This window comes from Fusarium venenatum (genome assembly GCF_020744135.1).
Source record: "Fusarium venenatum strain MPI-CAGE-CH-0201 chromosome Unknown EDB82scaffold_4, whole genome shotgun sequence".
Classification (NCBI taxonomy): domain Eukaryota; kingdom Fungi; phylum Ascomycota; class Sordariomycetes; order Hypocreales; family Nectriaceae; genus Fusarium; species Fusarium venenatum.
Window position 1 is genome coordinate 7,711,260 of NW_027072132.1, and position 23,980 is coordinate 7,735,239.

The 23,980-nt window shown below is 46.7% G+C and overlaps 12 protein-coding genes across 12 annotated transcripts; 8 read left to right on the forward strand and 4 right to left on the reverse strand.

Annotated features, from left to right (window-relative positions):
• Nucleotides 1–39: 39 nt before the first annotated feature.
• Nucleotides 40–1,980, reverse strand: EDB82DRAFT_518515 (CoA-transferase family III domain-containing protein). The gene has a single exon (XM_025725947.2). It carries the CDS (start codon nt 1,841–1,843, stop codon nt 113–115), a length of 1,731 nt encoding a protein of 576 aa, XP_025594495.1. The 5' UTR covers nt 1,844–1,980; the 3' UTR covers nt 40–112.
• A 330-nt stretch (nt 1,981–2,310) lies between these two features.
• On the forward strand, nt 2,311–3,613 carry EDB82DRAFT_518516 (uncharacterized protein). The gene has a single exon (XM_025725948.2). The coding sequence runs from the start codon at nt 2,592–2,594 to the stop codon at nt 3,561–3,563; it is 972 nt and encodes a 323-aa protein (XP_025594496.1). The 5' UTR covers nt 2,311–2,591; the 3' UTR covers nt 3,564–3,613.
• Nucleotides 3,614–4,124: 511 nt separating this feature from the next.
• EDB82DRAFT_518517 (uncharacterized protein) lies at nt 4,125–5,533 on the forward strand. Its single transcript, XM_025725949.2, has one exon. It carries the CDS (start codon nt 4,329–4,331, stop codon nt 5,226–5,228), a length of 900 nt encoding a protein of 299 aa, XP_025594497.1. The 5' UTR covers nt 4,125–4,328; the 3' UTR covers nt 5,229–5,533.
• A 1,140-nt stretch (nt 5,534–6,673) lies between these two features.
• On the forward strand, nt 6,674–8,139 carry EDB82DRAFT_518518 (uncharacterized protein). Its single transcript, XM_025725950.2, has one exon. The coding sequence runs from the start codon at nt 6,850–6,852 to the stop codon at nt 7,957–7,959; it is 1,110 nt and encodes a 369-aa protein (XP_025594498.2). The 5' UTR covers nt 6,674–6,849; the 3' UTR covers nt 7,960–8,139.
• Nucleotides 8,140–8,499: 360 nt separating this feature from the next.
• EDB82DRAFT_580866 (major facilitator superfamily transporter) lies at nt 8,500–9,888 on the forward strand (the record flags this gene model as incomplete). Its single annotated transcript, XM_025725951.1, has 3 exons — nt 8,500–8,623; nt 8,669–9,288; nt 9,340–9,888. The coding sequence occupies 3 exons, from the start codon at nt 8,500–8,502 to the stop codon at nt 9,886–9,888; spliced, it is 1,293 nt and encodes a 430-aa protein (XP_025594499.1).
• A 254-nt stretch (nt 9,889–10,142) lies between these two features.
• Nucleotides 10,143–10,808, reverse strand: EDB82DRAFT_481718 (ankyrin repeat-containing domain protein; the record flags this gene model as incomplete). The annotated part of the gene is made up of 2 exons (XM_065608165.1): nt 10,143–10,469; nt 10,611–10,808. 2 exons carry the CDS (start codon nt 10,806–10,808, stop codon nt 10,143–10,145), a joined length of 525 nt encoding a protein of 174 aa, XP_065463639.1.
• Nucleotides 10,809–11,062: 254 nt separating this feature from the next.
• EDB82DRAFT_453630 (Septin-domain-containing protein) lies at nt 11,063–12,901 on the reverse strand. The gene is made up of 7 exons (XM_025725952.2): nt 12,750–12,901; nt 12,604–12,676; nt 12,420–12,536; nt 12,273–12,360; nt 12,061–12,198; nt 11,499–11,966; nt 11,063–11,425 (listed from the first exon to the last, which is right to left on the reverse strand). The coding sequence occupies exons 1-7, from the start codon at nt 12,759–12,761 to the stop codon at nt 11,194–11,196; spliced, it is 1,128 nt and encodes a 375-aa protein (XP_025594500.2). The 5' UTR covers nt 12,762–12,901; the 3' UTR covers nt 11,063–11,193.
• Nucleotides 12,902–13,279: 378 nt separating this feature from the next.
• On the reverse strand, nt 13,280–15,320 carry EDB82DRAFT_518520 (C6 zinc finger protein). Its single transcript, XM_025725953.2, has 5 exons — nt 15,250–15,320; nt 15,171–15,186; nt 14,552–15,115; nt 14,349–14,489; nt 13,280–14,295 (listed from the first exon to the last, which is right to left on the reverse strand). Exons 1-5 carry the CDS (start codon nt 15,291–15,293, stop codon nt 13,477–13,479), a joined length of 1,584 nt encoding a protein of 527 aa, XP_025594501.2. The 5' UTR covers nt 15,294–15,320; the 3' UTR covers nt 13,280–13,476.
• Nucleotides 15,321–17,376: 2,056 nt separating this feature from the next.
• Nucleotides 17,377–18,625, forward strand: EDB82DRAFT_518522 (hydrolase of the alpha/beta superfamily). The gene has a single exon (XM_025725957.2). The coding sequence runs from the start codon at nt 17,602–17,604 to the stop codon at nt 18,517–18,519; it is 918 nt and encodes a 305-aa protein (XP_025594504.2). The 5' UTR covers nt 17,377–17,601; the 3' UTR covers nt 18,520–18,625.
• A 492-nt stretch (nt 18,626–19,117) lies between these two features.
• On the forward strand, nt 19,118–19,639 carry EDB82DRAFT_531122 (homeobox KN domain-containing protein; the record flags this gene model as incomplete). The annotated part of the gene is made up of 1 exon (XM_065609231.1): nt 19,118–19,639. One exon carries the CDS (start codon nt 19,118–19,120, stop codon nt 19,637–19,639), a length of 522 nt encoding a protein of 173 aa, XP_065463640.1.
• A 110-nt stretch (nt 19,640–19,749) lies between these two features.
• EDB82DRAFT_531123 (uncharacterized protein) lies at nt 19,750–20,958 on the forward strand (the record flags this gene model as incomplete). The annotated part of the gene is made up of 3 exons (XM_025725958.2): nt 19,750–19,882; nt 19,930–20,824; nt 20,877–20,958. The coding sequence occupies 3 exons, from the start codon at nt 19,750–19,752 to the stop codon at nt 20,956–20,958; spliced, it is 1,110 nt and encodes a 369-aa protein (XP_025594505.2).
• A 634-nt stretch (nt 20,959–21,592) lies between these two features.
• On the forward strand, nt 21,593–23,884 carry EDB82DRAFT_518526 (major facilitator superfamily domain-containing protein). Its single transcript, XM_025725959.2, has 11 exons — nt 21,593–21,841; nt 21,889–21,948; nt 22,000–22,013; nt 22,064–22,100; nt 22,154–22,179; nt 22,226–22,299; nt 22,350–22,446; nt 22,494–22,755; nt 22,801–22,993; nt 23,049–23,595; nt 23,647–23,884. Exons 1-11 carry the CDS (start codon nt 21,805–21,807, stop codon nt 23,773–23,775), a joined length of 1,476 nt encoding a protein of 491 aa, XP_025594506.1. The 5' UTR covers nt 21,593–21,804; the 3' UTR covers nt 23,776–23,884.
• Nucleotides 23,885–23,980: the final 96 nt, after the last annotated feature.

Here is a 23,980-nt window from a genome sequence, read left to right on the forward strand (position 1 = left end):
CACCTCAATCACCAGAAAGAAAGTGTTCTTCGTCAAATTGAATGAATTAAGTGAATCTATTCTATGTCTAGTAGTAAATCACAATCGCTAGTCTATAATAATGGATCTCTATCTATAGGAACTTGATACCATCTGCCTTCTCATAGGCATAAGGCACACTAGGTGTCTTCCACTGAGGTGTGCTCTTCTCATCGCTCAATTTTACAACAGGCTTGAGAATGCTAAGCTTCTTACCATCAAAAGCGCTGTTGTCAAAGCTCTGGTAAAATCCACTATCCTCCGCAAGAGTGCTTCCCAAGACTCGCTTCCAGCCGTTCCAGACAGTCATCAAGAGATCTAGGACATGGTGTGAACCGCGCATCTCGGCCCATTGGAAGCGCTCGGCGCATTCAGCAACGGTCTCGGTAGAGTATAGACCGACGTCTGGGCGGAGGGCGTAGGCGTTGACAGCCACCAGAGAGGCATGGACAGCGTAGCTTCCACCCTTGGTGGCACGGTCTCGAAGAGCGAGTAGAGTGCCGACGGCACCAAGAACACCGGTGGTCATATCGCTGACAGGCAGAGAAGGGAGGACAACTTCGTTGTTGGGCAGCTTGAGAGACTTGCCGGTGACATAGGCTGAACCAGCAGCTGCGTCAGCGATTTGTTGCCAACCGGGTCGCTCAGCGTAGTATCCATCGGGACCATAGCAGTTCTCTGAAACATGCACGATACCTCGTCCACGCTCACCAGCCATCTTGAGAATATCATTCAAGCCAAGGCCATACTTGAGCATCTTGTTCATACGGAAGCCCTGGATAAAGACATCGGCTTCGGTAATGAGAGACTTGATAAGGGCAGCTTCCTCGGGCTTACGCAGATCAATTGCGATGGTGCGTTTACCAGCGTTGAGGGTGAGTTGCATGATGTTGATGTCGGGAAGATGAGGGGGGTTAACGCGGATAACGTCAGCGCCGAAGGAAGATAGAATAGCACCGATTTGAGGACCAGCGATGACACGGGTCATCTCAACGACCTTGACGCCAGCAAGAGGACGCTGGTCGGATGGGTCAAGAGGAGGGAAAGCAACGGGTGATGTAGGGATAGCCTGGTGTTGTTGCTTCACGTTGATGAGAGGGTGGGCAGCGAGTGACTTGCCCATCTCACTCTCGTTCCACTGCTTGGGAGTGAAGCAGATGCTACCGCAGTTGCCATTGAGAAGGTTGGTAAGTTCAAGCTTCTCTGGGGAGAGTTTGCTTGTAAACTTGGCGATGTGTGCAGCGGCTTCCTCGTTGGAAGAAATAGGTTCAGAGGGGTCAACGCCGATGGACTTGAGGACAGGTTCAGCCTTCATTGAACCGTGGAGTGAGTACCACACTTCAGGGTCAGAAGTGGGATAAAGACCTGTAGTGCGGTACTTAAGTGGTGTATCGACCCAGCCTTGCTCCCAGTTTGGCAAAAGTGTCTTCAGCTCTCCAGACTTGGCCAGCGAGAGGGCATCTTTGTTATCGACGTAGGCAGTAGCGATGTTGCCGAACCAAAGACCAGCTTGTGTTGTGTTGACTGTGATTTGTCGCTGCTTGTTCTCAGCGCCACGAATAGTAAGAATTTCATCGGCCAAAACACCAGCCATGGCATGTAGAGACGCAGCGACAGAGACGGCCTTGATGGGGCCAGGAATCACAGGGAAGGACTCGCCCTCGAACTTGACCTTGGAGAGGATTTCCTCATCTTGGGTGAATCCGGGAGTTTGAGAGGCTATGAGGCGGAAGATACGTTCTGTGTCTTCTGGGACGGGGGTGAAGGTACGGTCGGTGTGTGTACCTGGGCCGTAGACGTCTGGAATTCTTGATTCTGAAGACATGATGTAAATGTGAAGTAAAGATAAATTGAGGTATTGTTGATGGAAGACAGTATGTGTTAAGATAATGGTATGATAACAACGGGGTATTGGAATGTATTATATGTTAAGATGTTTGATGATACCAATGTTGACGAACGATGGAGTGTATTTATGCAACGTGATACCCTTGATCGCCTCGAGAATTCTATCCACAACTTCCAAGTGCCATCGGCATTTGCATTATCTCGAACGGATCAACCCGAAAGACAAGCAAGTCGGTAATCTCTAAAACGCGAGCGCGAGCGGACCCATGGTGGACATTGACAACGGTAGATGTGGAGATAGTTACACGCGGCTTTCAATGCAACATGAGGCTCAAATGCGGAAACAATTCCATCAGATCCTCAACGTCAGAGTGGAGACAAATCTATTTGAATTTTTCTAGAAGGCGGTAAAGAAACGGCATTGATCATCGCCATTTTCCACGTGGAAAAACTTGGTTTAGACTTTTTCGGCTTCCGATCCGATGCTTTTGATGTCATTGCGTTGGAAGTACCGACGCATGAACGAAGCTAAGATGGTTTCAATGCCGAAAGCGCGATGGTGAGAATTTGCGGAATTAAGTGAGGACGAAATAGGAAACTGTAATGGGATTTTAATTACCATGTCTTGAGATTAGATAAATACCATTGCATCCGAGACAATATCTTCTGTCAATGTACTGTCAAGTTTATTCATCATAATTAATCCATCTTATCTTATCTACACAATGTCAATCAATACAGTCGCCATCATCGGCTGCGGCGCAATTGGCGCTTCATGGTCAGCCTTATTCCTCGCCCAAGGTCTCAAAGTCCAGGCCTTTGATATCAACCCTGCGTCAGAAACATATCTTCGCAACTTCATCCGCGACGCTCTTCCAGTCCTTTCATCTATCGGCTTGGTCAAGAACAACAACGCCAAGCCTGAAGATGTCATCTTCACAACCACGATGAGCGAAGTGTTACAAAATGCCGATTTCGTTCAAGAGAATGGTCCTGAGCGCATTGACTTTAAGCGCAAGCTTTTCCAAGGCATGGGAGAGATGCTTGGAAGTGAAGTTATTATCGCGACAAGCTCTAGCGGTTTGACTTGTTCTTCTATTCAAGAGGGTATGACTGCTGCCGCGGTGCCGCAACGATGTGTTGTAGGACATCCATTTAATCCACCTCATCTCATTCCTCTCGTCGAAGTCGTCGGTGGTACACAAACATCACCCGAAATCATCCAACGTACCATGAAGTTTTACGAAGACATGGGTAAACAACCAATTCATTTGAAGAAGGAAGTTCCTGGTCACGTCGCCAACCGTATACAAGCAGCCGTCATGCGAGAAGTCTTCCACATCCTACAACAAGACGTCTGCGACGTGCAAGACATCGACGACGCTGTATCCTACGGACCTGGTCTACGATGGGGTGTCATGGGACCTAGTACTCTATTCCATCTGGGAGGTGGAGAGGGTGGAATTGAGCATTTTGCAGATCACTTACTGGGGCCACTTCAAACGTGGTATGCGCCCGAGAATCCGGTCGTTGATGAGAGTTTAAAGACCAAGTGGATTGAGGGGACGAGAAGAGCGATTGATGAGAGGGGGTATGGGGATTTGGTGAAGCAGAGAGATGAGGAGCTTGTTAGATTGTTGAATGTTAGAAAAGACTGGGATGGGTATGCTACAGGTGCGAAGGAGGAGAGCTCATAATTACGGGAGGGCTTGAGGACGATATACTTAGACTAATTTTGCAAAATGATAATATTGTTTTATTTCACGGCCAATGAAATTTAGACTCAAACGTGCGACGTGTTCCAATGTTGAGTTCACTCGTGATCTTACCTAGAGGTTTCATAATTGACAGCGTGTCCATTGTCCATTTGTCTTCTACACCCCTATTTTGCTTATAATAATGCGGATTTTCCCATAACTTCGCGCATTTCTCAATTTTACTAAGTATATCTAGTAAATCGTCAAATTATTCCCTCAACTCCAACTCATTCTCCAATGTTACGTAGAAAGAATATCTGCCACGATCGACTTGTGCTGTCAAGCTTACCCTGTATCTCGATCAGAATTTTAGTACCGATGATCGTCATTACGTCATTTTCCGCGCTTGAACCGGAATCGGTGCCGCAGTCCCCACAAGTCCGGGTCCAAATTTCGTGGTAGCTCCGGCAAAAAACTCTCGGATCATTCGGAGCACGAGATGAGCACGAAGGACGGCTTTAGTGTGATCCACTTCTTCTCCGATATCGACGCTATGATGAAGGATTCTAGAATTTTGCCATGTTGGGTCATACTAAATACAGGGGCTTCGCTTGAATTGAGAAATGCTGTAAATACCATTATCTCTCCTGTCTATTACCACATTATATCTTCACTACGTTTTTATATCAAAGTCAAGATCACTTCTCTTTTTTTGAAGATCGAAAACACTACATTCACATCGTCAATAATATCACATCTGTCAATATGGGCTCCCTAAGTCTCCCCCGTCTATACATCCTTGATACAGACCTCATCAACTTCCCCAATCAAAACAACGGTCGCATTCTATCATGCAACACCGATGGCTCAGACCTACGCACAATCTTCGACAACATGTCCACCATGCCTGACGGCATCGCCATTGACCACAACAATGGCTGGATATACTGGACAAACATGGGTCCTACCTTCAAGTCAAACGATGGCTCCATCGAACGCTCGCGACTAGACGGCTCCGAGAGAACAACCATCGTCGACTCAGGAACAATCGGTGTCCATACTCCAAAGCAACTTTCCATCGCGACCAAGAGTAGGAAACTTTATTGGTGCGACAGAGAAGGTATGAAGGTTATGCGCTGCAACCTCGATGGATCTGATATCGAGGTCCTTGTTTCTACTGGATCAACAGTTGAAGACAAGAAGGATATGTCTCGATGGTGTGTAGGCATCACAGTCGACGAGGCGAATGGCTACTTCTATTGGTCCCAAAAAGGGAACCCCAAGGGAAGCCAAGGTCGCATCTTCCGCGCCAAGATCGACAACCCATCAGAAGTCCAAGTTGTATTCATCAACCTCCCCGAACCCATCGACCTTGAGATCGACGAGGAGACCCAAACATTATACTGGACCGACCGAGGTGATCCTCCAAAGGGCAACTCGCTCAACCGCGCCTTTGTTGGTGGAACGCCCAAGGCTGATGCCTCCGAGCGAGAGATTCTAGCTAGGAGATTGCATGAGACAATTGGCCTTGCGCTGGATAAGAAGGCTTCGACAGCATATGTAACGGATTTGTCCGGTGGTGTTTACGCAGTCGATTTAAAGACAAAGACGAAGACTGTCTTGTTCGCGGAGTTGGGAGATCTCACTGGAATTGCTCTAGCATAATTAGACGCGCGGGAAACATAGACTTGAACTTGGATACCCCTTACATTAATTTAAACCTGCTCTAAGGATACTCTCAACATCACGGAGAATTACCAAATAAATACGAATGAGGGATATCTTAGGCTACTTCGCAGTGCTTTTATATTCTGTAAAATAAACTTTCAGGACCCGTAGCCGAAAACGCTATCACACTTGGAGGCCGAACCCACCAAAGTCTGTCAAACAAGGTTGGCCATCTCGCTATACTTTGCAACTTGGAGCACAGAGTTTGGAAAACAAACCATTACAGGAGAGGCTATTATACTGTATAACATATCATTGGTCAGTCTCGATCTCTAAGGTTTTGGTTCCTTGTTTAGTGCCCGTTTGGCGTGAGAAGCCCCATGAATAGAGACTGTCCCCGACTTGCCAACGAGGAGTCATGATGAGGTTCAGTGAACCTTGTTGTCCGCATGTAAGCGCATTACTCAACCGGAAATTTCCGCTTCTTCTTCCTTCAATACGGCGTGCGGGAAATCTGAACAAAAAAAAAACAAAAAAAACCAGGGTATTGATTGACCTACCCAGCCTCGCGCTGTCGTCGCCGTCGCTGACATCAATCCTGGCTACAACAACGCAGTGCCTGTGCGCATCAGCCTGCAGTTGTTGAAGTCTTGCTTTGGTTCCCTTCAATCCACCTTGAAGGTTTTCACCATGATCAATGCGGCTCTGCGTGACTCGAATCATAACATTTTGCTCCTCTTGAGTTTCACTATCACTAGGCAGCGCCTCAATCTCAGAGCTTATCGGTTTGGTTGTGAACAATGCGAAAAAAATTAATTATGTTGAGGCAATTTTTCAATGGCGATGATAACTATTTAAGCATGGGTTCCGCCTTTCTCACTTACTCTCTTTTTTCTTTTCTTTATCAATACCCAAGATCAACCCCTTTACACCCATCTTCATACTACATTTGGACAACATGACGCACAGCAATCAGGGACAGGGCCCCCTTCTCTTCCAAGCAATGAGCTGTGAACCAAAGTCCTGGCATGGTCCGCTCGCACTACCACGACAAAAACTTTCACCTTTCGTCTACCGTCCTATCAAAGAACTTGGCTTGGATGCGGAGCTGGGCAAACCTGCTGTCGCCGCCGATCATGACCCATCAGTCGATGCTGCATCGGTCGCCGTCAAAGAGGAGGACGATTCTTCTACGTCAGATAAACATGACGATGAAGATGAGGAGGATGGTGAAGATCCCGAACATGCTCCTATTGCAGACACTGGCTGGGACTGGCAAGACCAGGGATTGGGACTTGATCCATGTTTGCAGGGTAAACTGTTTGTTGGACAACAGATGTGTAACGATGTAAATTGGACGGGCTTGGGCTTCAGCAATGCAATGACAAATGAGACGGTGGTACAAATGCCTGCCACTGCCACTGCCACTGCAAATGCTGACCAATTGAGTACAGCCATCCCCCAAGCCCTACCGGATGGCACGGGATATCATGATCCATCCTTTAACACCTCGTATCTTGGTACCTACACCCCGTGCACTTGGCCTACCCCCACATACCAAGGGCAACATGGGCAGACTTTTGGTGAGTCGGCCCAATATATTGGCGGGACCTATTCTATGACGGGGAGCGATCAACGGATTCAATTCTTTCCGCCTGTCAATGACATCAATGAAGTGCCCATTATCCTAGACAACAACAATTTTGCTATGGGAAATCAGTACAATGCCAACGCTGGACAACCAGGACCCTCCAATGGCACCAACATGCACCCCAATCTATCCACTTGTTCAACACCTGCTAATCTCTCTCCGTTGGAGGTGTCAACAGTAGCCTATGACATCCTGATGAGAACGGAGAAGAAAGTGAACAAAGTGCTTGACAATCTGGCCATTTTCAAGGACCTGAAGGAATGGAAGAAATTCTTCCACCAAGCCCAGTCTTTCAATGCCTCAGCTTTTGACAACAAGAACGTTCCGCAAAGTACGTCTTCTATGCCGACATCGCCATCCTTTAAACACCGACGGATTCAACGATCACCATGCCGCATACCCAAGCTAGTTCGTAATCATCCATTGCCTAAACGGGGGGATCCCAGATCGGTCAAACAAATCATTGCTGCTCATGACAGGAAGCTCAAGGTCCATAAGGCAAATATGGCACAACGTGCTGACCGCACAATCGACAACATGAAATTGGACGATAAGCTCGACCGCATCAATCCCACTGACCCAGAAGACTCTAGGAGCGTTTTCTCTCCGGCCCTAAGCACTGCAAGGATATTAAAGAATGAGACGAACAAACGTATCTGGAAGTACTTCTTCAGACTCCAGCCAAAAAACAACAGAGAGGACATGGAAAATGCGCATGCAAGACTCATCGCCCAGTCCAACCCAATGTCCAAGCCTTGGAGTGGTGTCGTCAGAGACATCAAAGCCGTGAGCAGCGATGCCTTCAGTGCATGGGAAGACATCACAGGCACACGGGATAAGATCTACGATCTCTTCAATGACATCCCCGGCGTTTCCATCGAGGTGTGCCGGGTCGAGGAAGAGGGGAATACCAAGTTGATGGTACTCATTCCACCTTTTCATGTAGACGGTAAAGAGCATGCTTGGGATACGTTTGACTTTGCTGCCGAGAAGGTGGAGGATCTGCTGGCCCTCCAGAACATTTATGATGTCGATGTTGAGATCTGGGAGACAGACTTCCAACTGGTGGTTGTCTAGCTGAAAAGCTAAAAGAGAAGGAAAGATTTCAAAGAAAAGAAAGATATAAAAAAATATAAAAATGGAAGAGCAATGAGAAGATGTCATGGCGTATAGGATTTTGTATAATAGCGATTGCATTAGTGTGGAGTTCATTCTTATAGCATAGACACCTAATGATCTAGTGGAAGAGCTCTGCTGGAAACTCATTACTCAGTGCATCAGCTCCCTGTAACATTCTCCAAAAAGCGTACCTATCCCAAGTGAACATGATTAGTATGAACATTGAGGATACAGTGTTTTACATCTATTATTAACATGTAGAATGTGGCTGTAAATCCAGCAAGCCACTTTAATCTCGTATTGAAAAGAAATTCATCGTCACTTTTGACGAGCAAGGTGTTGCACCCTGTGGTTGACAAGACCCACCTTATTCTCGACATGATCAGTATAAAATCCTCTAAATTGTACCTTATTTCACAGGAAAGAAATATTTCATTCGTATTCTAGACCAAATAACTTCAGAGTTTGAGGTTCTGCTTTGCATTGAAAATAATCAAAATGCCTCAATTGGACGATCGCGACGACAAAAGCCATGTCCAAGCCGATGTCCCAATTACCTGTGCGACGGATGAACAGGCGCCCAACTTGAAAGAAGCCACAAGTTGGCAGATGAGTGTACTCAGTAAGTAATTCTCTCCATTCGATTACACAGCATCTAATTGTCAAGTTGTTCTCTCCGCGCACTTTGTCGTGATGAACACATCCGGCTTCCTCAACTCTTTCGGCGCACTACAAAGCCACTTTGTCCAAGAGTTTGGCGAGTCTGCCTCGACAGTCTCATGGATTGGTTCAACCCAGATATTTCTGTACTTCTTTCTAGGAATTTTCTCAGGTCGTTTAACCGACATAGGGTACTTCCGTGTCACCTTTCTTGCTGGCTCTCTAGCTATGGTTATTGGCATCTTTGCTTCCTCATTTGGGTCAAAGTTCTGGGTCATGTTCCTCACACTTGGCGTTGGCGTTGGCTTGGGTAACGGTCTGATGTCATGCCCAATGCTGGCAGTCGTATCCCAATACTTTTCTGAAAGACGTGGGCTGGCTATTGGTGTTGCTATGTGCGGAGCTTGTACCGGTGGTGTTGTCTATTCTGGTCTCATGCGCCAATTGATACCTCGACTCGGCTTTTCTTGGACCATGAGAGTCATCGCATTGATTCAGTTTGTTACATTGGCTTTTGTAAACATTTGTTTGCGACCCAGGACTAAAGGGAAGAAGAGCCCCGATTGGATTGACTGGACAGCATTTCGAGATACTCGCTTCAATAATTATGCTGTCGCAACATTCATGGTAAGAGACCTATTGAGATGTCAGATACGACTGACTGACTGATTCTGCTAGTCACTTCTGGGATTATACATCTCCATCTTCTACGTCGTCGACTTTTCTCGAACCTCCATCTCGCCACCGTTCTCTTATCAAGATTCACTGAACCTTCTTCTCGTTTTTAATGCTGTCAACTTGATCGGACGTCTGGGTTCGGGGTTTATTGCTGACAAAGTTGGCATCTTGGTAATTTTCGTTCCCGTCATAGCTTCAACCGCTGTCATTCTGCTATCGTGGATTGCAGTGAACACAGCAGTAGCTATGTACGTCTGGACTGTTTTCTGTGGGATACTTTCCGGGGGCATACAGAGTCTCTTCCCAGCTGGACTGGGTTATCTCACTGCAGATGCAGAGAAACCCGGTACACGAATGGGTATGGTTTTTGGACTTGGTAGCATTGCAAGTCTGGTTGGAGCTCCTATAGGAGGAGCCTTGATTGGAGCAATGAATGGGAGATACATGGGTGCACAAATATTTGCGGGTGTTACTATGGCTGTGGCTGCGATCTTTCTCGAAACTAGTAGAAGGGCGGATGTCAGTCGAGGCAAAGACATGGAGGATTAGACTTTAGACCTAGGGAAGACAAAAATAGTGATTAATTTATTTAGACAGAAGATGAACTTCCTGTCCCCAGTGAACATGTTCAGGGTACTTCTAACTCCAAGTAAGGTACTGGGGAGCCTGATGACGAATATCTTTGTGTAGAATTTAAGCACTGGCCATGGTTGTTGCGGCGTATCTTGATGAGGCATAGACTCCGGGCCTGCACCGTGATCTCGTAACAGCTTGGCTACCTCCTCGGAGCCATTCGCAACCGCCTAAGCTAGTATGGTCGATCCATAGCGGTTCATCGAACATGGGTCGACTTTATATCCCAAGAGTACCGTCACCATAGCTGCATGCCCATTTTCTACTGCCCAAGACAGCGATGTCCGGCCGTAGTTGTCACAAGAAGCTGGGTCTGCCACTTGTTTGATAAGTAGCTTGACTGTCACCTCGTGTCCGTTCCCTGAGGCTAACAGCAGCGCTGTCTGGCCGTAGCCGTCCTTGTAGCCCAGTTCGACGCCCTGCTCGACAAGGAACTCAACTAGCACCCCATGACCCCCCGCAGCGGCCCAAGATAGCGGTGTCCTACCATCGCTATCCTTTGAGTCATTTTCAGCATCCTCGTCCAGAAGAAACCTGACCGTGGCTATGTGTCTGTTCTTTGCGGCTAACAGGAGTGGTGTCTGGCCCTAATCATTGGAAACGTGAACATCGCCTCCTTGGGCTACCGAGTATTGTACCATATTGTTTTGCCAATTTTCTACGGCCCATAGTAGTGCCGAGCTTCCAGAGCACTGTGCGTTGTGGCGGTACAGATGCGGAGTCAGGAGCTCGTGGAGGCAGCGATTTGCTTGGCTGAAAGCACTGATGTTTCTTTCCGATTCCAGGAAGTTCGCTGTATAATTGAGCAATTCATTTGGTAAATCGAGCAGCAGCATTTCAATGTTTGTGTCTTATTGCTAAAGCACGTTGGGTGGGCAGTGAGGTCAGCGCAGCGACCAGGTTGGGGTCTTGGGAGAAGGTGGTGGATTGGGGAGGTTGTAAAATGGCTTGGATGCCTGTCACTTGGCTTGTTTTATGCTTGAGAAGAAGGAAGTGTTGGGCTAACAAGAGAAGAAGCCCTAATCGCGCCAAAATTATGTTCTAGCTGTTTTGACTACGAAATTTTGATAGGATATCGAGAGATAGACTTGAGGATACTAGGATTGGAAAGCCGGGGATGCATCTACAGCATCTATGCCTCTGCTTAACCGGCATTATAACTAGAAAGGAACAATTGATCAATGAGCAAAAATAGCCGCCTAACTTCCCGTCGCCGTGAGTTTAACTGCTTGCAGCTGCGTTCTGAGCTGCGGCGACTGCAGACTCCCGATTAATCCGGTCCTCGATGTCGCGTAACTGAGCCTCGCGGACCAGAAGCTCCTGACTCTTTTCTTTAATTTCCTGCTGAATCCTTATCTCAACCTGTCGTAAGTTATCTTCTTCTCTTCGGAGCTGTTCCTCTTTGAGCCGCATTGACTGGGAAACCATATCTTCTTGGCTTATAGATGAGCCTCTGTAGAATACTGGTTAATATAGGTAGATTTGTGATAAAAACGACATCAAGGAGGATGCAAAATATAACGTACAGTCCATCGGCACCTTCTGTGATCTTGGAGAGCTTCTCAGTACGATATACCTCGTACAAGAAGTCGTATGTGATCTCCTTCAGATCTAACAGATGGCTATGTAGTAGCGCAGATCGAACCGCCAGAAAGTCCGAGTGGTGTGGATTTTCCACCTCTACAATACCCCAAGGGTATTGCCGAGCGCGGACGTTCCGGCCACTGACTTCAATGAATTCTTCACTGCCAACGATAGCAAAAGGCATCATGCCCCGCAGCTCAGCATTCTCTTCAATCGTCTCTTCATCATCCTCCTCGATATCATACGGGAAGTTATAAACAGGGATTCGGTAATACTCGATATCCTCCATGATTAGTTTCTTGGATTGGGCTAGCTCGGCAGGGGTAAGGGTGTCGGCGCGGCCAATAACTGGAATGACGTTGATGCGGGGAGCGAGGCGCTTCATAAGCTCGATATCAAGCTCGCGGAGCCTAGAAAGTGGACTGTCAGTGGAGGTACGCAGCGAGACGACTTTGCCAATGGCCCGGTGGCGGAATCCGCAACATGGGGATATTAGCAACGTACCCATGACCGGTCGGAGTGATAAAGTAGAGCATCGCATGAACTCTGTTGTCCCTGAAGCGAGGATTTCGCTTGATGCGAGACTCCTCTGCGAGATGATCGTCGTACTGTCGCTCAAGGTAGCCAACAATTTTTGAGAAGCTGGTATGGTTTAGTCAGTGCTGCTACTCATAATCGCATCGTACTTGTGCAAAGTCAAGCCTAGTCCTTCTCACCTAGCCTCGTTATCAATCTCGTCTCCGAATCCGGGTGTGTCAATGATGGTGAGGGAGATGCAGGTACGATCCTCCTCTAGCTCCAACTCTGCAACATGGAGGTTAAACTCTCGTCGAACGGTTGGATTGTGGAAGTAATAAACATACCAACGGTAGTGGGTTTGATCTTAAGCCCTTGCTCCGCCTGTGTGTCACTCTCAGTATCCAAGTCCCTGTGCGCCAGGACGCTGTCCCCACAGAGCATATTGACGAAGGTGGTCCTCCCTATACGAACAAGTTTAATTAGTGTGTCGCAAAGATTATTTCCTAGTCCCGGGGGCATCTGACGAACCAGTTCCTGAGGCGCCGCAGACCATAAGGGAGAATTGGATGCCCTTCTTGACGGCCTTCTTTCGGCGAATCATCTTTTGTAGAGAATTGAATCAGCTTAGGTGTCATGATACTTGCGACGGCGGGGGAGGGACAGAAGACACATACAGTATGGGACATGGCATAGAACAGTGTGTGACCAGTAGAGCTACGAGTAATCCGGTATTAGGTATCTGTTGGATAAGTTTGAACAGGTGTTAAGAAGATGTTTAGAGAAAGAGTTGCTGGAATCTATATAGGGGAGCCATCCTGTGAAATTCATTTCCAAGTGTCGCTCCCGGCAATTTCGGGGTGCGGCCCTTGCAGATAGCGCGATCACCAGCCGTCTGCCACCTTTCCAGGATGAGTGTTAAACATGGATGTTGACTGGCTGGCTCAATGCATACCATATTCGGCTAGCGTATATCGGTACTGGATGGACCAGTCATTGGTGCATGATCAGGTAATCCATAATATTCCCTCCCGAAAATCCTATCTTGCCATACGCCATTGGTACATCCGCTGTTATAATAGGAGAACATAGCACTTGCAAATCAGCCATACGAAGTCGGTCAGCGAACACAACCACGACCATGACAATGCTACCCGGTAAGACCGCAATACTCACCAATGGGGCTCTCCTTGAATAGTTCCATACACCCCACTTGTTTATTCCGTTGAACAAATTTCCGGTGACAACAACAAATGCAGACTTAATTCACCTAAAACTAACTGGCCATCTAATGATTTTTCTGCCAGATCTAAGCTTTTCACCCTTAAAGGTTGTTATCAGATTTGCTTAACCTTGCTCAAACTCGCTCTTACACGGACGACGTAGAAAGATTAGAGAGTATAATTACACACAGTCAAATCGAACATCGTCGGCCCCGCCCAAGAGTATCTGGCTCTTCTTGAAACATGCAAAATGTGCTTCAGTCTCACCGTGCTCCGCCAGAAGCCGTAGTTGCATATGCATCCAGTCTCTTTGAGCTTCTGGTACTGACGAAGCGCTACACGCAACATAGAGGGGCCAAATCAGCGAAAATCTTCCCGTATGTGTTGAGCCGCTTTTTTTGACCCTGGACCCGCTCGTTCTCTCCTGCTTTATCCTTCCGCCTTTGGCAACAACCTTCATCTTTGATAAGTCGTGCCCCAGGAGAAAAGGGACGCTTGCGCATATGTCGTTTACTAACTCTATACTGCTTCCCTCGGGTTTTCTCTCGTCGCTGAATTCGTTCAGGTCCGTTGAGATAGACATCCAGGACGTTGCACGGAGGAGTACTGACTGCAAAATAAGCCGTGACACACGATAGAAATTCCAAACGCGAGCAATGTAGAAATCAGGGTATCTATGGATCTGACATGGGGTGAATTTTGAGTTTGTCATGTTATCGATATTCACAGCAGCGGAGTAGGACCAGGTCGTGGGAAGAGTGCGTGCCCAATCTGCTATCTCACGATCTAGAGCCCTAGCACGATAAAACAGATCCTCAACGTCGCCTGTGCGAGCGTCCTGCGTTTGAGTGAACAGGCAGTTGCTCCGGTACTGGAGGTTGGGTATCTTGGCCGCCATTGCCATGAGTTGATCTTCCGGACTCTTGTCTGAGGATGCGGTCACATCTGATGCACAGAAGATTTCATCAATCGGCCGACATATTTGCATATGACCAATGACCTGGCGTAGTCATCATTAGCATTATGCGTACAGGATAGAGAAAGTAGTCTTACAACGCTCTTCCGAACAAAGCCAAACATGCTGCGTGATAGGGGCGAGTGCGCTTCAATGGTGCTACGAAACTTGACAAGAGCCGCAGCTCCGTCAACATGGGCGCCCCATGATTGTGTTGTATCTGGATCTCGGGATATAGTCTTGGGTAGTTATTAGTTTGGCGTGGTCGGAGGCGCCGTTTTTGGGAGACTTAATAACTAACCTCATAGCCACTAAGAAGAAGAATGGCATATAATGTCTGGTCATTTACCATTTCTTGGGGATCTTGAATAGCTTTTCCAATTGCTTTAATGGCTTGGATGTACCGTTTCCTGGATAGCAGAGCTGCTTCCTGCATTAGCTTCGTAGAAGTAGCGTATGATATTGCCTCTGTCGCTAAGCGTAAGGCAGAGCCCAGATCGCTTCTGGAGTAGAGATTCGGCAGCTGTGAATGAAGGGAGTGTACGGGGTCTTTGTCCGATATAGTTCCCAGTGTATTATGATAGAAGTAGCATACCACCACATCTTGAATCGGTGGGAATAGTCCATCAACCGGGGTCACGCAATTATCGTACATCCATTTTGAAGCCCTTGCAAGCAAAAGGGATAGCGATGTGGTGCTTGCTGATGTAGAATCGGAGCCTCGGTTGCGTGTCTCCCATTGACGGAATCTAGTCTGGGTTCGGGTAGTCTCGTCACGGAACATAAGATCCGATTGATCTCGGTACCCAACACATTTCTTATTCGTCTTCACACAGCGTGAACATGTAGGGTGCATCTCATCGCACTTTTCATCTGTCAGCCATGTCCAACTGAAACAGGGGCAGTGGTTTCTGTCACACCTTTTTATGCACCTTCCTAGACAGCCCTGTATAAGCATGCAATCTCGTGGAAAAAGGTTTCGGCAGTCTAGAAACTTACCGGCAGTTCCCACACCCCCGGCTGGGTTTCCCGCAATATACCATAGGCAATCGTAAAGCAAGGGACGTAGTAATAAGCGGTAAGAAGATATGCAGAAGAGCAGCTAAATTTTAGTGTTGTATTTTTAGGCTTCGTGCTATTGACCCACCTCAGGAAACAACTGTATTAGTAATCCAGCTGTATGCTTTGAGTAGCTCTGTGGGATGGACTAGTTAGCCCTGCACACGCTTTAGCACCTTCGCACAGCTCCAATCATCGCTACAACCCTACTATTACTTTAAACTAACAAACGTCAGGAATCGCCATGCAACCGCGAAACATTAGCCAGTGTTAGCCAATCCCATGTCTCATACTGCTCTTTACCTTGTGGAAGGCCTTTCTTCTTGCCATTGCACTTTGTAGTCCAGGCCCAGGCTATGATATGTCCACAGTCCTTGCCCTACAAGGAAGTAGTTCATTGCCAGGTCCTCTCGCATTAGTAGTCGACAAACTCGCGAAATAGGATGCGATCTACTTTATTAAAATTGCCGGTCGCGGATATCGTTATGAGCAGGAATGGGCTCTCGGGTGGGAATTCAGTCGCTTAATAGCTTTATGCACTACAAGTGGGTTGAGCAACAAAGCATCCTCCCGAAAAGATCTACATGATTGACATTCCTAGTTATAAATTGTCGAACGTGCCTCTTTTCATTCTCGTAGCGCTAATATTCATTATTATAACCAAATTTAGTCTCTAGGCCACTCAAACCAAGCCACTTGCTAGTTAATCCAATGTATTGCTAAACCCGTCAGTCTAAGAGAGCCCCAGAATTATCAAATACTCCGCAACCTAGCTGGCACCTAACTACTATTCACTGTACATATATTTACCACGGCTCATGCTCAGATTATCAACTGAATCTCCTCTTCTTCTACGGTCTGGATGTAATTACTCCCGGTGGCCAAAGCTAAGAATAAGCCAATTGTTAAGGCCTTTATAAGATTTATAGCCATATATGCGGCAGTATAACGGGTTCTTTTTACATCATTTCTATCTCCGGCTTAGCTTAACCGCACATTCTAGGGGTAATTTAGATAAGGATGGTTGATGATAATATCTTTTCTTACCTCCAGCTCTTAAACAATCCTTAGGCCTAGCTCCCTATCTGCATTTAAGAGCAATGCAGCTTTGCCCTTTCCTCTAAGCCTTCTCAAGTGAATGAGCATCTTAGGAAAAAGCATAGCATATCGTTCATAGACCGGCGTAGAGCTGTTTAACTTTTAAAGAACTGTAAGCCTCTATTGCTAGATCTTTCCAATGCACTACTACGGTAAAATAAGTTCCTGTATAATCTTAACCTGCTAATATTCGACGGGTTCATCTGTAAATTCTGCGATCTTTATATAGTCAGCATCCAGGTTACAGCTCATTTTATAACTGCAGAATATATGAGACGGCGACTGGAATAGCATGTTAAGCTAAAGACTATGTATGAACCTGTTTACTTGCAGGCCTGGACTAGAAACCCTGTCAGGGGTCGATACTGGGCTTATAATGGCATTCAGCACGGAGGAAATAATGGATGGGCGTCCAGCTTCAACCTTGCTATTGTACTTCAGTGGAATTCTCGGTTCTACAGATGATTCCGCCAGTTTCCTCCCAGTGAGGTTCGATGTGTATGACCTCGTTGCGGTCATCTACACCCAGCGCCTCCCCTTCCTCGAATATGCCCTCCCTGTAGGAGTATACCCATTCCTTGGCATAACACAGCGACCCCAAAAGGGCTAAGTTGCGCGGCTCCAGGATTAATTCATGAGTTGGACAGCTAATAGCTAGCAGTTCAATTCCAATATTATTATTCTCTAGTTTTATAATAATAGTCCGCCTCTATTGCTGGATGTTAAGTCAAGGTTAACGGTACAGATATTGATATGCAGGACAGAGGGCATACCTTCGATTTTTGAGTCGGCAGTTTTGAGCGAGTGCTGGCTACGATAGTCGTTATAGGTGGGTGGTTGCGGAGTTTGAGAAAATTCAATACTTTAAAGCTCCTCCGCCTTCCCAGCCCCTATGCATTTAGATGCGGACTATCTGATTTAGTTCCACTTAATAAAGTAGTTTAGCCAATCAAATTATTTACTACTGATGTCCGATACACTCTACCTCCACATGTCGTTTTCCTGCCTCGATGATAACGGCCTTAACACTGGTATATCCGGCCATTTTGAGTCACAAGCATCAATGCAGGTGAAACCCATTTGTAGGAATCGGTTAAAGAGTTATAAAGACTAACCCCGCGTCCTCTATCTCATAAAGAATTGTTCACAGAATTCAAACACCACATACTATCATTTCTAGCACTCAAGTTCATTATGTCTCAGTCTCGCCAAGTCAATTTCCTTAGCCGTGGTATCAATATTGTTGGCGACCTCTACTCTCCAGTCGCCGGCGCACCGGATCGCAAAAGAGCTGCCATTGTTGTTGGTCATCCCGGAACCGGTATCAAGGAGCAGACATCTGGTCTCTACGCTAAGACCCTTGCATCCCAGGGCTTCATAACTCTCGCTTTCGATGCTGCTTATCAAGGCGAGAGCGGTGGAGAGCCACGCTACTTGGAAGACCCACATCAGAGAGTCGAAGACTTTCGAAACGCTGTGACATTTCTGTCGACGCTCGACGGGGAAGTTGATCCGGAAAGAATTGGCAGTCTAGGTATTTGTGCATCTGGAGGCTACTCGATTTGCGCTGCTCAGACCGACCTACGCATCAAAGCCGTGGCAGCTGTAAGCGGCATATGCCTAGGTACTATGACTCGGAAGAACATGCAAGATCCTTCTGGCGCCATTGATCAGACGATTTTGCGATCGGGACTCGTCTGGGCGGGAAAAGAACGCATCTCAGAGGCGGGAGGAAATCAACCCGAGACAATTAGTGTCCTGCAGTCATTTGAAGATGCTAAGGAGTACTATGAGACTTCTCGTGGGCAGCATCCCAGATGTACGAATCTGCAACTTGTGAGGAGCCTGGACACGCTAGCCACTTACGACTCCTTCGCATTTATCGACTGGATCTCGCCGCGGCCGATGTTGATGATTATAGGGAGTGAAGCAGACAAAGGAAATGGCGAAGCGCTAGACACCGGCGGGTTTAGCAGGGCGGCGATTGAGCGAGCTAAGGAGCCGAAAGAGCTGTTTGTAGTCAAGGGTTTAGGGCATATTGATTTGTATGATCATGTGTCTGAGTCCGTTCCTAAGATTGCCGATTTCATGGGGAGATCGCTATGTACTTGAAGGGTGTGGAAAGAAGAAGCTTGTCTCTACCATGCCTTTGCGGGTACAGAAGGGGGTCTCGTTCACGGCTGTAGAGCGGCAAGGCAATTTCAATGATAGAAGAGTATCGAATAGACTGATTTCCCCAAAAGATATCCTGGAGTAGTGAGGCAGCTGGACGTGACCCACTGTCACCCTGTTCCCAGAATGACAACTATAGCCAGCGCTCATCATATGTCAATCAAATCAGCTTTGACCTCGAAGTTGATTTGATTGATGTTCTATATCAATTATATGGGTGCTACCATGGCTATGGCAGCGATTTTTCTCGAAGCTACTAGAAGGGCGAATGTCAATCAAGGGAAAGATATGGGAAGACAAAAATAGTGATGAATTTATTTAGACAGAAGATGGGCTTGAACTCCAGATCTAATCCTGATCAAGTATGGTGCATGTTCATAAATCAAAACACCATTGGCTGCATGTTTTCACGAAGGGTTGAAGATGACAAGGAAAAGGTGGGTCAGCAAAGTGAGCCTTGACGTTCTTTTCGGCTTGATCTCAATCAGTTGTAACATTCCAAGTTAGAATAGGGTCTTTCAATATCTTGATCGTCGACATGTCGTCTGGAAATGACATGAATTGGGATCGTATCTTTTACCAGCCTGAGGTTGAAGCGACAGTTGATCTATTCGATGTATGGAACCCAGTCAATGACACCGTCGATCCTCAGCAATTAAACACAACCCTGACTCTGGTTGAGAACCATGCCAGTAATCCCACTCAGGCTTCCGAGTCAATCAATAGTATCCCTACCGCCGACCAAAAGCCCGCTACACCCATTGCTCAAAGACCAGGGAAACGCCTTTCTCTAGCTTCCGTCCGTGTCCTCAATAAATGGCTCACAAATCATACGCATCATCCCTACCCCACTGTCGCAGAAGTCGAATCTATCATCAGGCAAACAGGCCTAAGCAAACAACAAGTCCTGAATTGGTTTGCCAACGCCCGCCGGAGAAAGAAGTTTGCGTCTACTGTAGCGCCGTTGACCCCGAGGTTACTCATTTTGAGACGCATAATCATGACCTTTGCAACAAGAGGGAAAGAAGTGAGCGAACCTTTTACAGAAAAGACCATCTGAGACAGCATCTCCGATTGGTACACGGATCAGAGTTCAGAAAATGGCCGATGGATGATTGGAGATTTACACATGAAAATATCGTTTCACGATGTGGCTTTTGTGATTTCCACATGACGACATGGTCTGAGAGGGCCAACCACTTGGTTGAGCATTTTAAAGACGGCATGACGATGGCTGATTGGAAGGGTAATTGGGGTTTTGATGCTCTCACACTTGACATGGTTGAGAATTCCATGCCTCCATGTATGTGCTGTGCGCTCTCTGGATCACTACAACTAACCTTACCACAGACCTCATTGACTATGAACGTAATTCCCCTCTACCTTTTACAACCTCGCAAGGCGCACCATATAGTTCAACTAGTGCCTTTGAACTTCTCCAGCTGGAACTCGACTACTTCTACTCTAACTACGTCGACATAAATCACACTATACCAAGCGACGATATTCTCCACATTGAAGCATGCTCCGTCATCTTTGGTGCCGAAATCTCCTCACACTCAACTCCACAAGCAGCGTCCTCCTGGCTACGAGACCTGATAATGGGCATAGAGCACATCACTGCCAAAGCTCGCATGACGCCTATGAAAAGCGCGGCTAGATCACGATTTACTGAGTTAAGGATACACAGTAAGAAAGACATCTTTGAGGAGTGTAACCTCGAGAGTTCACTGCGACAATATGTTGACATGCTGAAGTTGTTGAATCTCGAGATTGGCGATGATGAGTTGCAGAAGGAGGCATGTTCGATTGTAGGCCATATGAGCAATGCCTCACCTATGTTTACAAATCTTTTGATTGGCCTGATCAATGGTTCAACTCAGTGGTTGGTGCCATTTAGGTTACGCGCAGGATTGCCGATTTTTGAGATCGAGGCAAGTTCCCAATTGGATGACAGAGGGAAGTCAAATCAGGAGAGTCCAAACACTCTACCAGATCTTGATATCTTGCAACAAATTCTTTCTGAAGAGGTTGATCGGCATACCCTTGGTCATGCCGCATTTAGTTTGAGTCCAATCTCTTCCAATCAAAAGGTGGTATCCCTCAACGACGGAAATATGTACAGGGGTCTCACGCGAGATCTTACCCGATATGTCGCACGTACGATTTCACCCTTGAACCCAACAAGCCACGTTCCAACAGATGAAGAACTACAATACCAAGCGCGATGGATCATGTATGACAGGTGCGTGCATAACTGCCATTTCTCTCGCCCTCTCACTGACAAATAATCACAGTCACGATGTATGGAATCAAACGCCAGCTGACAATATGGCTTGGCTTGAAGAATTTAAGAAGGAATCTGGGCTTTTCCAATAAAACTTCCAGTAACGGTTGCAAATTGTAAACACCCAAATTTCCGAGAATCCGTATTATATCCGGTAAACGGAATCTCACGCCAAGTTGAAGCCAAGGAATCTAGACTCGATAATAATCTGATGTTTTCTATACTTACCGAATTTCGGTTGGACGTTTTATCGGATCTCGGCCGTCGGAAGGATAAGAGACGAAAATATTAGAACAGTTTATGGTACTCGGATCAGGCTTCTTAAGCTGTTTATTTTAGTACCCTCAAGCCAAGAGATCAATCCACTGGCTTGGCTATCCCATCCATAGCTCCATCTGATAAATACCTGTGCGACAAAAAGCACCGGGGGTAACTTCCCTCCTCGTAAAAACTACTTGTCAATTAATCCCTCACGAAAGAACAACGCGACGTTCTAACCGAAAAGTCCCATCGCTTCGAACCGAGCGCCTGGAACAGCCCCTCACAGACCCATATCATTACCCCATAGCGTCGAAACACAGGCCCCAAGTCGGCCGATCCTTTCAAACTCTTACGGCATAACGAATCTTAATCCGTAGCTTAAATCCCACTCGGCTGCAACGCTTTACGGTCGCGACTTAAAGTAGGGTCTGTTCCTCTTAAAGGGTCCACTGCTATCCTGTATCAGGAAGTACGCCGTTCTGCCACAAGTGTAGTCCCGGTAGTCTTTTGCAAAATGCTAGGCTATTTTAAGCTAAGACGGAAAATGTTTTCCTTGTCTTATGGTGGGATCTGATAATCTTATCTGAAATGGGGGATGATTGATAAACTTGGCATTTCCTGATTGATAACTCCAGACGGGTTCTCGCATTCACACCATAATTACGACAGTTTTCAAGATGGGTGAAAAAGTCGGATTCGCTGCCAGTGCGCGCCGTAAGTATACGCTTCAACAACAAGTAGACTCGGGCTAATTGATGCAGAGTTCTTTCTTGGTGGCGAGGCCACTTCAAAGGACGAGAGGAAGCTTGTCAGAAAATTAGGTACGGGAACCTGACGACTTCATCTGATTGACGACACTGACTTTGTTGTAGATTTCTTCATTCTTGTCAGTAACCTCTACGAGACTGACTTGCGCGTGTACTGACATGTTTGTAGACCTACTGTTGTTTCAGTTACTTCTTCAACTTCTTGGGTAGACCACCTTGCACTCACAGTAAATACCGTGTTGACTAACCAGCTTAACAGATCGCTCTGCGTTTGCTAATGCCTATGTATGTCTATATGAAATTTATAGATGTCATTTCACTAACTGTTCAGGTTGCTGGTCTTCGTGAGTCACTCAACATGAGTGGCCATGACTACAACAACGTTCTTTCTGTCACTACCGCTGGGTATAGCCGTTACGATTCCCAGTCATCAAATTCACACTAACTTGTCTCAGAATGGCCATCGGCCAACTACCCAACGGTATCATCATCCAAAAGGTCAGGCCTCGCATTTGGCTACCTTCGATGGTTGTTTTATGGGCCGCCATGACTGTAAGATGATCACTTTCACATTCGATACTCAAACTGATATAAAATAGATGCTGAGTGCTGCTGTCACAAACGTCACCCAACTCTGCGTCATCCGTTTCTTCCTTGGTCTCGCTGAAGCCAGTACATACTCTGGCGCCATGTACATCATCGGAGCATGGTACAAGCCTGAGGAAATCCAAAAGAGAACTGCCCTGTTTGGTGTATCTGGACAAATTGGTACCATGTTCGCTGGCGTGATGATGACGGCCATCCATAAGGGCATGAGAGGAATGGCTGGACTACAAGGTTGGCAGTGGGTATTCATCATCGGTAAGTGAAAACGCATGACTCAGAGGTGGTATCTAACATCATTAGATGGAATCATTACTCTTCCCATTGCCGTCTTTGGTTTCCTCTACTTCCCTGATACACCTGAGAACACTCAGGTCAGCTACTTGTCCGAGGCCGAACGAAAGCTCGCACTTTCCAGAGTTCCAAGAATCGCCGAGGGAGGTCACAACATCATGCCAATGTCCCTCCTCAAGAGAGTGTTCCTGACGCCCATGTTGTAAGTTATTTTGACTTCGCTGTCGCCCATTGAATGGCACTAACTTGGGCATCAGCTGGATCCTCTTTTTCTGGTCTCCCGTCTGCGCCAGCACCGAAGGTTTCCCTTTCCAAAACAGCTTCCTCCTTTGGCTCAAGTACTACAACGACAAATTCTCACAGGTCCAGATCAACACATACCCTCTCGGTGTTCAAGCCGTTGGTATCTTGGCAAATATGGTCGCCGCATGGTATATGGACGCCACCGGACAGCGAGTACCAATGGCCATCGCCTGCGTCATCCTCCAGATCGTTGTGGGATCTATGCTCCTCGTCAAGAACCTGTCCATGGGCGCAACAATGTTTGCATTTTATCTTGCTGGCTCTGCCTATATGGTGAACCCACTCATCTTTGGTTGGGCAAATATTATCTTACAGCGAACCGGAGATGATGCTCTACGAAGTATCACACTCTACTGCATGAATATCGGTTCTATGTCCATGTGGACCTTCTGGGGTATCATTTTCTATAGTGCCGCTGATGCGCCATACTGGAAGAAGGGTTCTATCGCTCTTCTCGGCGGCTGCGGTGTCATGTTTTGCTACATGTGGCTCGTTGTTTATGTAAGTCCTCACTAATCAGCGACAAAAATATCAATTACTGACATTACACAGGTCGACAGGTCGACAATGAAGAAGCATGGTGATGGAATGGGAGATAACACGGAGGAGCCTCTTGAAATTGTTGAAGATGAGAAGAAGCCCGATACTCTAGAGGTGACAGAGAAGCAGAACAGCACATAGTTTTAGAAGGAGGTATGACTGGAGAGTAGGTTCTGTGATACAATGATGGGGCATTTTTAGATCTAATACACATAGATACAAGGCAAGCTTGTGCGTCTGTATGGAATGAGGTCAATACAGAGTAATTGACATTTATTTAATAAAAATCTATCTACATGCAAGATTGAGTATATATGAAGTAGATGACGGGGAGAATGAGATAGAA

Excerpts from the sequence above, each read along its gene's own strand:
- EDB82DRAFT_518515 (XM_025725947.2), bottom strand. The coding sequence starts at position 1,843 with ATGTCTTCAGAATCAAGAATTCCAGACGTCTACGGCCCAGGTACACAC.
- EDB82DRAFT_518516 (XM_025725948.2), top strand. The coding sequence starts at position 2,592 with ATGTCAATCAATACAGTCGCCATCATCGGCTGCGGCGCAATTGGCGCT.
- EDB82DRAFT_518517 (XM_025725949.2), top strand. The coding sequence starts at position 4,329 with ATGGGCTCCCTAAGTCTCCCCCGTCTATACATCCTTGATACAGACCTC.
- EDB82DRAFT_518518 (XM_025725950.2), top strand. The coding sequence starts at position 6,850 with ATGACGGGGAGCGATCAACGGATTCAATTCTTTCCGCCTGTCAATGAC.
- EDB82DRAFT_453630 (XM_025725952.2), bottom strand. Across the intron at positions 12,199-12,272 it reads GAGATTGATAACGAGGCTAG|CTTCTCAAAAATTGTTGGCT; the intron begins GTGAGAAGGACT and ends AAACCATACCAG. Across the intron at positions 11,426-11,498 it reads ACAGAAGGTGCCGATGGACT|AGGCTCATCTATAAGCCAAG; the intron begins GTACGTTATATT and ends AGTATTCTACAG.
- EDB82DRAFT_518520 (XM_025725953.2), bottom strand. The coding sequence starts at position 15,293 with ATGGTATATTGCGGGAAACCCAGCCGGGGGTGTGGGAACTGCCG. Across the intron at positions 14,490-14,551 it reads TTCTTCTTAGTGGCTATGAG|ACTATATCCCGAGATCCAGA; the intron begins GTTAGTTATTAA and ends TAACTACCCAAG. Across the intron at positions 14,296-14,348 it reads GCTTTGTTCGGAAGAGCGTT|GTCATTGGTCATATGCAAAT; the intron begins GTAAGACTACTT and ends TGACTACGCCAG.
- EDB82DRAFT_518522 (XM_025725957.2), top strand. The coding sequence starts at position 17,602 with ATGTCTCAGTCTCGCCAAGTCAATTTCCTTAGCCGTGGTATCAATATT.
- EDB82DRAFT_518526 (XM_025725959.2), top strand. The coding sequence starts at position 21,805 with ATGGGTGAAAAAGTCGGATTCGCTGCCAGTGCGCGCC. Across the intron at positions 22,300-22,349 it reads CTTTCTGTCACTACCGCTGG|AATGGCCATCGGCCAACTAC; the intron begins GTATAGCCGTTA and ends AACTTGTCTCAG. Across the intron at positions 22,447-22,493 it reads TTTTATGGGCCGCCATGACT|ATGCTGAGTGCTGCTGTCAC; the intron begins GTAAGATGATCA and ends GATATAAAATAG.